This window comes from Parasteatoda tepidariorum, chromosome 8 (assembly GCF_043381705.1).
Source record: "Parasteatoda tepidariorum isolate YZ-2023 chromosome 8, CAS_Ptep_4.0, whole genome shotgun sequence".
NCBI classification, from domain to species: domain Eukaryota; kingdom Metazoa; phylum Arthropoda; class Arachnida; order Araneae; family Theridiidae; genus Parasteatoda; species Parasteatoda tepidariorum.
The window spans coordinates 88,765,676-88,779,748 of record NC_092211.1 but is presented as its reverse complement, the minus strand read 5'-3'; the positions used below and the strand labels follow the sequence as shown (position 1 = coordinate 88,779,748).

General features: G+C 28.2%; 1 protein-coding gene across 1 annotated transcript in view; it reads right to left on the bottom strand.

Annotated features, from left to right (window-relative positions):
- Nucleotides 1-11,000: 11,000 nt before the first annotated feature.
- Nucleotides 11,001-14,073, bottom strand: part of LOC107445213 (cytochrome c oxidase subunit 4 isoform 1, mitochondrial) — a 12,743-nt gene continuing 9,670 nt past the window's right edge. The window contains exons 3-4 of the mRNA XM_016059560.3: nt 12,319-12,450; nt 11,001-11,258 (exon numbers count right to left, since the gene is read on the bottom strand). Of these exons, the coding sequence (XP_015915046.1) occupies nt 11,122-11,258; nt 12,319-12,450 (269 nt within the window). The 3' untranslated portion in view covers nt 11,001-11,121. The remainder of the gene's footprint in view (nt 11,259-12,318; nt 12,451-14,073) is intronic.

Sequence of the window (14,073 nt, the reverse complement as noted above, 5' to 3'; positions counted from 1 at the left end):
TCAAAAGGGATTGGAAAATGCTTATAACGGTCTCAAAACTATGAAAAATGAGCAGCTCTTCAACCAGAGGGCAGATATGATCTAGCTTCCGCCCTGAATAACGCATTTGCTGGTGAAGTCAAAGAATCACAGGAAAAACAAACCCGGGAAAAAAAGCAGTGACAAAAAGAGCACCAGAAAAAGCTCCTTAAATATTATATATCTGTTATGTCCAATTTGATTCGGAACCCGAATTTAAAGTAATTAAATAATTATTCCATTATAAATAGATTTTTTTAAAATATTAATGATTCAAAGTTTAATTTGAAATTGGCGGAAAGGAACTTTTAATACTTCTTTTTTATTTGTAAATACAATTATATAATGTATAATAGAATACTATCAATAGTTTATAAATTAACAGTACTCTCTCAAGGGGTTAATCTTTTGATGAATTAAAAATGTTGATAAAAATGATTCAAGTAAGTGACGAAGTATGTCAATTTAAAAAAATAACTAATTGAAAAAAGATATTCGCATGATATTATATTACAATGCCATAAGTGTAATTAGAAAAAATTAGAACAATTTTAAAATTGTTGAAGAGTTCCAATCAATTTGTTAAATAGAATGTAGTGGTTAACGATCCTTTGAGCAAATTTTAAACTAATCCTTACATATTAATTTTTTAAGAAATATCTAACTCCGTTCGAATAGTTATTTAAGTACAGTAAATTCAGGTTAAACTGTCCATTTCGAATCGATCGTTGCATTTTATGATAATTAATGATGAGGTCAGTGGAGGATCCAGCGGGAGGGTCATAGGGGTCAGGCCCCCCCCCCAAAAAAAAAAAAATTTAAAAATAAAATAAGAATAATAATTTTTTTAATAGTTTTCAAAATAAATAAAATATTTTAAAAATTATTTTAGGGGGCATATACACCTAGGTAGGTCGGAAAAATCGATTTTTTTTCCTTCATCTAATTATGTTCTTTACTGTTTCAAGAAACATAATCCAAAAGATTAAAACGAAATTCGTCATAGTTTCATTGTAAACATTAATAATGTTGAAGCGCGATTCTTCGACGTCTCAAAACTTGGCTCAGAGCAACTCAAAATCAAGAAAGATTAAATGGACTCGCATTATTAAACATTCATCGAGAAATTGATTTGAATGCTGAAAAAATCATTGACAGATTTGCCAAAGTTTCTAAAAAACGCATTACACTTATTATTTAAAGATTTTGAATACTTGAACTATTTATGTATTATAATTATTATGTTCTATTGCCCATTAAGAAAAAAATAAATGAGCAGACTAACATTAAAAACACCAGTTTTTTTTTCAAAAAAAATATTTAAAAAAAAAAGTATAAAAAAAATTAATTGCGGGGGTAAAATTAAATGTGCTTTATAAAAAAAATTAATAGGGTCTGACTCCATGACCCTCCCCCCAGGAAAAATTTCTGGATTCGCCCCTGGATGAGGTGCTTTTTTTTCTGCCTACCAGGTTGAGACTTCGTGGAGGAGGCTAAGGCTAAAATATTTTGTAGATCCCTGATTTAAAATATCAGTCGAGGTTTTTCCATCATTGCAATTTCTTAAATAAGTACTAATAATTATAATGTAAAGTGGCTTCCAGACATATTTCAATTCATCCATTTTAAAGAGTTTTATGAAACATCCTGCCATAATTGTTTTCAAGTTATAAATGTTGTGTGTACATATTCAATATCAAACATACAGTTTTTTCTTTTTTTACATATAATTGTTAAAAATGGGTCTTTAAAATATTAAGAAGGAATGATGTATATCCATCATTGTGTTGTTTTCTTACTCAGCACGTATAATGTTTAAGATGTTGTTATACTAAATAAACAAATTAATTATCTAAGGTTTGAAAAAAGAGTCAATCTAAGATCAGGTGGTATAATTTGGTCATACTTTTTAGATTTTTGATTATGAAAATGTTTTTTTAAGGAAAATTATCACAATTTTATATAACATGCTTTTTATAAATCATTAAAAGATAAATAATTATTTCATAACACATTCTGTATAGCATACTTTAATAAAACAAACATAATAAAAATAATTAAAACAAAAATTTTTGGCAGACTAATTTTTTTATTAATCATAGATATTCAACAAAACTTCGTTTTGGAAATTTTTTTTGACTTTCGATTAATTAATTTTAAAAAATAAATAAAGCCAAACATAGCAACTGTTGACAGAAAATGTATTTCTTATAATTCAACATTTATACTCTCAATATCAGTTCCTAAATCTGTTTCATTAAATTTGAACCTCTCGAACTTATATTTAAATCTGAAATTAGTACTATTTTCAGCTAAATTTAAGCAACTACTCTACACAACTAAACAGTTTTACAAAAATTAATGACATTTTTAATTAATGCTCCAGATTAAGATCGAAGAAAAAGAACAAATTTTTAACCAGAAATTTTATCATTTTTTAAAAATTTATCCAGAAATCATAGTTTTTTTTCATTTGAAACTAAATGACTGGACTAATTGAATAGACTTAATTCAATATCTAAATTGCTTACGGAATATACTTTTTAATGAAATTATTTGAAGTAAAATAGCATAAATAATCAAAGGAAGTTGCGTAGGTTTTAACATCAGAAAAAATAACTAAATGGAATTTTAAGTTTGTAATACAATTCTACTTAATAATAGTTGCATAAAAAGCGCAGTTCAGTTCAAATGTATTGCGTCATTAATATATGTACAATATTTATTAGATAACATTCATCTTCACAATCAGACATGGCAATTCCGTCATCTATGAATTTCAAACTTTAAAAGCATATAAATCAGTTAAAATATTAAAACAGTTCTAATAATTTTTGTGAAAATAAGTCTTGGCGTCATTTACACTCACTCCAATTTGTGGAAAATTAATAAAAATTTAATTAATAAAAATAAAAACCGGCTGCTACGAGTGCAACAAATGTGTTAGTCTGTAATAGCTAGTTTCTAATTTTTAAAACTTTTTCAAGCTCATGACACTGAGACTTATTTTCAAAGAAATTATTAGAATTGCTTGAATTTTAACTGAGTTACATGCTTTTAAAGTCAGCAAATACGACATTCGTAAATAGTGTAACTCTCCTAAAGTAAATAAAAAATACTTGCATGAATTAAGCTTAATGCTATGACGTGATTTAACCTTAAATTACTACACCAAAAGTATTTAGAACAAATAAATGTCGGCTGTTTGTGAGACGTGCTAAAATATAATAATAACTTAACGAAGTAAGCATGCACAGTGTAGAAAAGATTATCTACAAAATAGGGGACTTTATTAAGGGTTTCAATATGAAACTGCCATACGAAATAAAAATAAAAACTGTTTTCTATTATTAAAATATTATTGTATTATTTTTGTAAAATTAAACTTACTTCATAGCCATTAAAAGTTAACTAAAAAATCGTAAAAAAAAAAGTCATATCTTTAACTTTGAATTATGATCAGTTTACACCACCTGAACCTTTAAAATACTGTTTGTTATGTTATTTGAAATGGCATAAGATATATTTTTTGTACATAATGTAAATTAGAAATTATGAATGGTTGGTGTTGAAAATAAATGTTAACATTTCTTAAATACTTATTAGCCAGTTAATTTTTTTCAAACTGATGTTTGTGTGCATAATAAGAACTTGAGAAATGAAGTTTTTAGTCTTTCATTTGTTGACACAATGTGATGTAGAATAATAATAAACATGCAACACTGGATCATTTGCTATTCATTCTACCCTCTCACATATTTTATTTTTCATACGTTATTAAAATCTCTACTTTTTTTCCAACCGATTCGGATACTCTGAAAATATAGGGGGTAACTGAGATCTAGAAAATAGGGTTCAACAGCTTAAGCAGGAAAGCAATCGAAAGTTTAGCCATTTTTATGTGAATTTTACTTATTGCTATTTCGAATAAATTATGTTTATAAAATTTTTGTATCTCAAAAAGTATTCGACTGATTACCTTAAAATTTTGTATTTTTTAAAAAAAATTAATAATTTTTAAAAAATTTATAAATTGAGAGATAATTTTAAAATTATCAAGATTTAAATTGGATAAAAAGTTGCATACCATATACATTTCATTTTTACCATAATAAAAGACAATAATTAATAATTTAAGCGTAATTATCTTTAGCCAATGTCCAAAAACAAAATTACTCGCTCTATTAATGCCGGATACATATAGGATCATATTTTCTAGATTGTGGTTACCTCCCATATACAAACAAAAAAAACAAAAAAAAAAAACACAAAAACATACGTTCTTTTCAGAGAAAGTATGTTTTTGTTATTTGAAATATCGGCTTTGTAACTTTAACTCAATCGTAATGGCTTTCGGACCATTACGATCGAGCCACACGATGTCAAAATCCGATAAATAAATAAAAAGTCAAAGTGTTCCTTTTTCTTCTTATCAATTTTGCACATTAAACAATGTACAGGAATGAATAGATAATAATTGCATTCCTTAATCACTGCCCTAATATATATATATAGTTANTTAGTTTCTGCGAGATAAAAATGGGTAAACTTCCTCCGCAAGTATTTATTCTGGCTACTTGTAATAACAGGGCTACAACCCTGTTATCAGTGTTGTATTTAGCTTGAAATAATGCAGTCGTAAGCCATCAGACGTTCTAAACAGGTTTATTTAAAGGTAGGCTGGTATTGATAACAGTTCACGTCCCCACTCCTGCAAAGGAGGGGGAGTGGACAAGACTCCGGACAATTCCGGAACAGCTTATCAGGATCACATCATGATGAAAAGGACACGCAAAAACTAGTGTTCTTACGTTTTATACCAAACACAGATTTGAGGTAAAAAGGCACACTTCGTACATTCCTTGTAACCTTACGCATTAAGGAAAATCATTTACTGCTTCCTTATATGGAAGTGAAAGAGGGAACGATACTAAAAATAACTCTTCCTTTGAAATTTAAATCTATTTATATTTCAATGGTATGTTTTCAGTCTTGAATTCCCAAAATAGAATCTCTCTACGCTTATTCTTTAACAAAGACATTTTATGAAAACGAAAGAGTTTTAATTCTTTTATTAATATAAAAGTATTTAATTTTTGTATTATATATATATATAGAATCCTTGTCAAAAGTGAGGGGGGGGGAAAGTGTACACTTTAGAGCTTGCAAATAACATGCGAAGTTAGGATGAAACAAAAACGCTATTGAAATATAATGAATCACTGCTGAAAAAGGCAGGATTGAAATCAGCCACAGCATCATCTTCTGTGGTCGGTAGATCCCAAATTTTGATCATTCTATCGGGGGGGGGGAACACGCTTTAACATTCGTTTTACAAAAAATAAACTATAAAACAAGTCTTAAGCTGGCTAAGTCAATACCTCTTAGAAAATAGAATGCCTCAGCACGGAACAAGAAATTTGATTGTTTAGTAATCCCAAACCTAATGACATATTTCCTCCACTGCGCAGTTCATGTTCGTTACAGTCAGACTAGTAAATTGATACGTGCCGAGGCCTCCTCTCTTCCAGGATAAGTTCGCACAGTACCGGCTTTATACATAATAGGCACCAAAGATATGTTTTAGCGGTCATTTTGAGATCTATCGAAAATGGTCGTCGGTATAATACATAAATACTCTTGGTCTGTGTTGATAAATTGGAATAGTTTATATTGGCACCTAATAGTAAAATAGAAATCGACCAGCTATAGCTTAGATTTGAACCTAAATCGAAAGTCAGAAGTAGCTAGCTCATAAATCTTTAAAAAAAACAACTTTGTTTTGATTATTTAATATTTCAGCTATAAGATGAATGATTTTTCCTTTCTTTTTTAGGTTAACACATACTTTTTTCTTGTAACTTAGGACATAATTACAAAAAAGTAATTCGTGCTTACACAATAACAGGGTTTCCACTCAATTTCAGAAAAAAAGTTCCCCGACATTTCCAGGTATATCAGATAAATTTTAATGAAAATCCACACCGTATTTTATCTATACCATGCTATTTTTTATCAGAAAACTTTAATTTTTTTATTTGTAATATCAAATATTAGATTTTGTGAGCATATTTGTAATAACAAATAATAAGAAGGGAATGGAAACACAGAAAAGTTTCACTAAAAAAGTGGAATTTTATAAAATAACTGTAATGGATGTTAGAATTATTTAAATCGGATCTCAATAACTGATTATTGTTATTGACTTTCTAAGACTGATGGTTATTTCCCAGTTCTTTTTTTTTAAATTGCAACTTTCCCTGCATTTTAGAGTTAAAATAAAATTTTCTGATAATTTCAGGATTCCTTTGCTCTCCCTGACCCGTGTGAGCCCTGAAATAATATTGTTGTTTTAGAAAACAATAAAAAAGTGGTGGCTGAAAAGAAAAGCTGGTGAAAACTTTCGCTACAGCTAGAACTTGAATCAAAAACTTTCAATTATTGAATTTCTGAAAATAGGAATCATTTGTGGTTATAACAAATGAGTTATTACTTTTAAGAACAATCTGCTACCACTATCCAGTAAATTAATTTTTCTACAATCACTGAAAGTAATCTTTGCGCAGACAAAAATTGCTTTCGTTACGAGCCAATAGAACAAAATCACGTCGATCGTAATTAACTTACTTTTAAAAAAACTTGTTTTGAACAAAAATAAATTACATGTTATTGTGAAAATTTTGAAGCCTGAGGTAGAAATTTTGTAAGTGAATGAATTTATAAATCGCATCTTCCCACAATGCAGCAACATTTGCAAAATTCCTTTTTCTTTTTTTTAATTTACCATTTTTGTAATTGTTTCAGATACAACAACGCAAATTTGACAATGGGGAGGGGGAAACGAAACAGTTGCTAAAAATAGCTTACAATAGGTAACCCCCTTTTTGATACACCAAGTGTTCCAAAAATTACCGACTACTTGAAAAACAACAAAGGAAATGGAATACAGATTTCTGCATACTGCTTACAAAACAAACTTAATCATTCCCACCAAATTTTAAAGTTTCTTAAAAAGTTTGTAAACAGATGGCACTGCTAACTAAACTGGAAAAACTATAAAACAATGTTTTCTGTTGTGTCTCAGACAGCCCAGGGATTGCGGACTAGGAAGGAAAGGGCAGAGGGAGCCAACTCACATTTTAAGAATAAAGAGGCTTATCCCCTTATAAGATTACAATTTTTCAATATATATTTGCATCTAATTAAATATATAATTTTTGTAGAATTTTCTAAAAAATTTTATTTTATTTTTGTTTTAATTCTAAAAAAAAGAAAAAGAAAAGAAAAAATGACACGATTTCAAGATATCTTTAAACATTTCCTTGGCCAACTACCAGTTCATGACAAACAACTACCAATTCATGCCCCACAGAGGTGACCGATGGGAAAATTCTTAGTTTCAAATGTCATAATGAAAAAGATAAGGAGGAAAAAAAACAGCGAAGAGAAAAAAAGGGCAACATATCCGGGAGTGGATGCTGATCTTTCATTCGAGGTGGGTTCGAGCTCGCTTTTGCAGGTCCGAACACGCCCGAGCTCAAAATAAAGGCCTAATATTTAGTCTTAGAGCTCGACCTTTGATTTCTAAACAAGAAAATTAGTCATTAAAACTTTTTTATCACTAACTTGTAAAACAGAAAGCTAAGAGAAAAACTGTAACTCAAAGATTTCTAAAGCAAAAATTTAAAAAAAAATCGAAATCTTACGCTAAATAAAAGTTGTTTGACAATTACTGTTAGACTCACAAACAAAATCACAGAAGATCGCTGCAATTTTTTTTACCTTATACATTCTAAATTATTTATACTCGATAATTGAACCAAATGTTTGTAGAAAAGAAGTAAAACTTTTATAAAATAAAGTTTATAAAAAGTTATGCGGTCGAGCCCACCCCAAACTTTTTCTCAGTAAACGAACCTATCTCATCTCTCTCTCTCGCATATATGAATTTTAACTAATAGAATATAATTACGAGAGAGAGTTATGAAGTTTTGTTTCAGGCACTCGGGGGACCTTGACAATCATATTTTCAATAAATTGCATTAAAAAATGCACAAAAAAACAGCATTGCTATATAATTTTTTTAAAATCAATATATTATATTGAATAGAGCGTATTTGGTTTTTCTTAGTGATTGATTATCATGCAAATGTAAACACCAATGACTGAAAAACCCTTTCGCGAGGAAAACTTTAAAAAAAAAAAAAAACAAGAAGTCTAATTTTTAACGAAGTTTTACGTTACTCAACTCTGAGTGAACTTCAATTTGCAATTTGGTAAGTAATCGAAGGAACATAGCCATACGTTTTACTAGTCCAAAAGCTATTTAATCAAAAGTGTAACGAATTGTCGTTCTGTAAGCAATTTCTTTTGGTTGATTTAACAGTTTGCCTCCAAACATCTCTTTCTTTATAAACGGACTTTTTTGCAACCAGCAGATAAACGTTTAAAAAGAAAAGGGGCAAATTAAAAAAGAGATCTCACGGATAGGCAAGGCATGTTTAAAACTGGTCATGTGTTTTAAGTAAAACGATCCTATTAACCCTTATTAATAGTAACTTTTAACATAGATTTAAAGACCAGTAAATTTGAACAGAAATAATTTTAACTTTTTTTAGACCAGTAGTAAGAGAGTTAAGAGAGAGCGAGATTTTTTATGTTGTCATTTTTTTTTAAAATCAGATCTTTCAAATGTATATTTTTTATTTTCAAAATGAATTTTCAATTTAGAAGAAAAAAAAATATCAAAGATTTACAAATTTGAAGTTATAATTAGTATTATTTATTAATATTTATGTAAATACAAGCCACAGCTCTTCTCACGCGCTCCTCCCCCCGATTGCTTCCGAAAGATGATTGCAACATTCAAATTAAAAATTATTCAATTAAAAGACTCCAAAATAATTTTTGTATTAATACAGGATCATACTGAGTACCACATGTTTAATTTATGATTCTATAAGTAAAACTTTTGAACCTGATTATTTTTCATAGCTATCATGGTAATTTTCATCTGTAAAATTGTTTTTTGAAGTTCTCATTTAATTTTTAAATTAATTAAAAAAAACTTATTTAATATCTTTTGCCAAAAAGGTGAATAGTTCATTTTAGCAATAGTGTGGAAAGTTCATTCTTAATATTGTTTTAGAATTTTCAATCATTATTTTATATTTATTATTTTAATTGCAAATAGTGAGCAAACACAATTTAATTAAAAGTGAATAAAAAAGAAATATTATTTACAATAAGAAAAAGAGTGACTTAATATCTTTATTGTAAAATGCTGTATTATTACTCAAATACTTTTTAATATAANTTAAATGGATAATAAATGGTCTACTTAAGACAGGATAGTTTAATCAAGGACAACTAAATTCGAGTGTCTTCGAATACTGGCTCTAACTGCGGTATTTATAAAACAAAGATCAAGTTTCAAAGTTTATATTTTATTTAAAAACTGTGGGGTTTTCCTGGTGCTTGCTACTACTCTCCCACCACTTGATTGTCTTGTAATCATATTTATTTTTTTGACAATAAATCCTATATTTTTATAAATAAAAATTAAAAATTATTCAATTAAAAGATTCCAAAATAATTTTTGTATTAATTCAGGATCATACTGAGTACCACATGTTTAATTTATAATTCTATAAGTAAAACGTTTGAGCCTGATTATTTTTCATAGTTATCATGGTAATTTTCATCTGTAAAATTGTTTTTTGAAGTTCTCACTTAATTTTTAAACTTAAAAAAAAAAAAAAAAAAAAAAAATTTTTTGAAATCNAAAAAAAAAAAAAAAACAATGGATTTAATATTTTATGCCAAAAAAGGTGAATAGTTCATTTTAGCAATAGTGTGGAAAGTTCGTTCTTAATATTGTTTTAGAATTTTCAATCGTTATTTTATATTTATTATTTTAATTGCAAATAGTGAGCAAACACAATTTAATTAAAAGTGAATAAAAAAGAAATATTATTTACAATAAGAAAAAGAGTGACTTAATATCTTTATTGTAAAATGTTGTATTGTATAATAAATTATTACTCAATACTTTTTAATTCTATCATCAATATCAATAATTTTAATTAAACAAAATATAAAATATTGTTAAACTAGAGTTAAATAATTTGCAGGCAAACAATTTCTTTTGTTTATTTCATGCTGATGACAACCAAAAAATTCTGAAAAATATAAAAGTAAAAACTGAATCGAACCATGTGATGCACCTGTCCACTGAGAATACACCTAGCAGTCATTACTTTTGAATTTATTTTAGTTCCAAATCAAATCATGAATTCAATTCGAATCATGATTCAAAATACAACTTGAATTATGATGTTAAACTCGCAGGTTCAAATTCTTGATTGAGAATTTGATAAGTTTAGATAATTCGGACCCTGTCAATACAAATGAAACTTTCTTTCTTTTTTAAACGTCAATAAAGTTCAAATGTTTAGCTAGTACAAAATTATCTTTAAAGTAACGAAAGTATTATAAACCAAAATGCCAAACACTTACTGTGTAATATTAAAGATCTGTCCTTTAACAAAAAAGGAATTTCCTTAAATATATATATAGCACAATAAAGACAAAAAGGATAAGAAGAAAAAAGAAGAAAATTAATAAGTTTTATTGACTGCGCATAAGCTGCAAGTATATAGGACTCATAAAATAAGTTAAAAATGTAAGGAAAACATGGAAAATAATAAAGATTAGTGAAAAGAGAAGAAAAATTAGTAAAAAAAATATAAACTAAAAAACCGGAAAACAAAAAAATGAACAGATATAATCTCTTGATAAGTTCACATAATTATAAGCGCAAAAAGGAGTACACCTTTTCTTGGATATAATTTGAACATAGTATGACAAACTATGAATTTCTGTCTTCTTTTGCTTTTATTGTTTTTTCAAATCTATGCATTAAGCAATTCGGTTAAATAATTTTATGCTCTCAATTAGTACTGAGAATGTAACTTCAATAATTATTATTTAATTATTTATTTATAAAGTATATAAAATTTTACATCATGTTCATCAACATAATTTTTGAAAAAATATTCCTTTACAAAATTTTTAAATCCTTATAATACAAGGAGAAGAGGTTTAATCCTTCCACTTGTTGTTCTCATAATCATACTTAGAAGTTAGGCCATCAATTGGATCTACTCTAAGCTGAATCATTCTTTCCAACATTTTCGATTGATGCTCTGGAGTCATTGAATAAGGCAGAGGTGGGTAAACTAAACAAACAAAGAATGATTTCAATCACTAAGAACAACATAAAGCGAGTTTCGCGACATGGAATAAGTGTAGAGTCCTCCAAACTCCTTTAAATCGTTTTTTTCTTCTTCTTAAACATTAAAGAAAATACAATTAGTTTAAATGTTAAAGATAGGAAATGTCTCTTTTCCCCTTTTTTATGTAAACAAATGATTTGCTGTAAAATAAAATATTAAAATAAGAAATTGTGATTTGTAATGGAAATTAATGATAATGCGTAAACTGCTTTTTAAATGTAAGTTTTACACTGAAATGAAAATTCAGGTGAAATTTGCACAGAGAAATTGGAATGGCCATACTTAAGAGGGAAAAGAGAGGAACAATTGTCTTTGACTGATGTCACAAATACAAAGTATATCAAAATTTAATTCACTTTTTTTATTACCATAACAAAATACATAAAAAATAAAATATTTGTTTTTATATCTAAAACAGTTAATAGAAAAACAAAAAGTTTATTAATGGAGGGATTCTATTAAATGTTTATTTTTTGTTACAACGCTCTTTCTACTGTGGAATTGCCGTTTCATTCATAATGACGAGATGTCAAAAAAATTAGTCATTATAAAGGCTAGACTGAGAAATGGTAACTATGCGTAATTGCTTAGTGATAATTCATAATCGTTGATTGATCATTTAGGCCATAACATGCATACTTTAATTAATGCCTGAAAATTAAAAAAATTTAAATACATGAAGCAAACATTTGAATGCTTAGAGAAGAAAAGCAGTAACTGTAGATGCTAACAATGAAGAAGAATAAAGAATTGAGAAAAGTAAATGTACTGTAATGTAATGCAATGCATGCATATACATAATGAATCACTAATTATTAAACATTTAAGTGTGTGTGGATCTGACTGTTACCTAATAATCTTCAAACTCATTAAAAAATTTTAACATTTATCTAGATCAAGTGTCAAAATATTGCATGACATGCAAGTTTAAACTTTAAAAAAAATATAGAAAATTGGAGCAGTTTCTTTCTTGGAATGATTATGAAAAATTCAAAACTCTTACCATAAATTTTCATAAGATAATAAGCCCATAACATGAGTCCCATAAAAGCAAAAGTTCCGCCGATCATGTACTTCCAATCACCATTAGGAGCTCTTTGTTCCGAAAAAGTCAAACAAAAGCTGTGCCTGTATACTGGAGTAAAAAAGAAAAATTTAGAAAATTTTATATATGTATATATATATATATATATCAGTGTTTCCCAAAGTGGTCCATATGGACCCCCAGGGGTCCGTGGTACCATTCAGGGGGTCCCTGGACAACGTCAGGGGGTCCGTGTGAGGTTTAATATAAAATAATAAAATTGTGATTGGTTTTTATTATTATCGAAATTAAAATAAATTAAATAGTAGCGATTTTTACGTGCTAAGTAAACTACAAATAAAAGTGATTGCTTACAATTATTAACAGTGGTTTGTTACAAATTAAACAGTTGATTTACAAATTTTCTTATATCTTTTGTTTCCTTTTTAAGAGATAACAGTATGAATGAGTCGAAGAAACAACGCTGAAAATACAGTGTTGAATATTTGAAGTATGTCTTTATTTCTTCACCAGGAAATAGTACTTTACCTGTGCGTCTTCTATGTAATAAAACTATAGCAAGTGATTCAATGACACATTCCAAGCTTAACGAACAATTGATAAAAATCCATAGTGACAAAAAAGATAAAGATTTAACTATTTTTCAAACAGTCAAGGAAAAATAACTGAAAACACTGTCACTGCAACAACTTATGAGGACAACATCAAAGCGAGGTGACGATGGATTGCATGTTTCTAAATATTACATGATTGCAAAGACCGTAAAGCCTCACACTATTGAAGAACTTATTTTACTAGCTGTAAGTGAGATAATACTCACCGGGTTGCTCAAACCAGCTTTTAACATTGTAAAAAGAATTCAACGGAGTAATAATAATGTACAAAGAAGGATTGACAAAATATCTCAGTGCATAGAAAATTCTTTATGTGAGTACTTAAAAATATCTGAATTTTCTATACATATTGACGAGTCTACTTATCCAAGAAACGAAGCTTTTACTTTTAGCTTATATAAAATTTGTAAAAGAATAAAAATTTTACCAAGAATTGTTATTTGTTAAATGTTTGGAAAGCGATACGAAAGGTGAAACGTTATTGACTGAATTAAATGCTATACCCTTGACTAATATCATTTCCGTAGCTACTGACGGTGCTCCGGCAATGGGAGGAAGATACCGAGGTTTTCTGGCTAACTTAAAACAAGCTGCAGCGAATGTATTTTCAGTACATTTGCCAAACTTAACGAAACTAATTTGAAACTACAAGATGACCAATTAAATTTAATCAAAACTAAAGTCGTAAAACTGCGTTTGTTGCAAAACTTTTTCTGTATAAACAAAACTTGGGAAGAGGATATTGTTCTCTCAGTTTCAGTGCCGTAATGAACCTCATCACAAATAAATAATAATAATAAATGATTAGAAATTAGTGCTCACAAATATTGAGCCTGACATAAATACACTCTTAAAATCTCATCATGTTCATCTAAGTCATTAATTTTTCTTATTTTATTTTAAACAAAAGATAGTTCAATAAATAGTTCAACAAAATGCTTTTTTTTTATTTGTAATTTTTATACCGTATAGGTAAGCAGTTTTTCCCTTGGGGGTCCGCCCGGCAAGTATACGCAAGCAAGTTTGACTATAAAAAGAGTTCCATGGGTCAAAAAGTTTGGGAACCACTGATATATATATATTGATAAGTTCACATAAT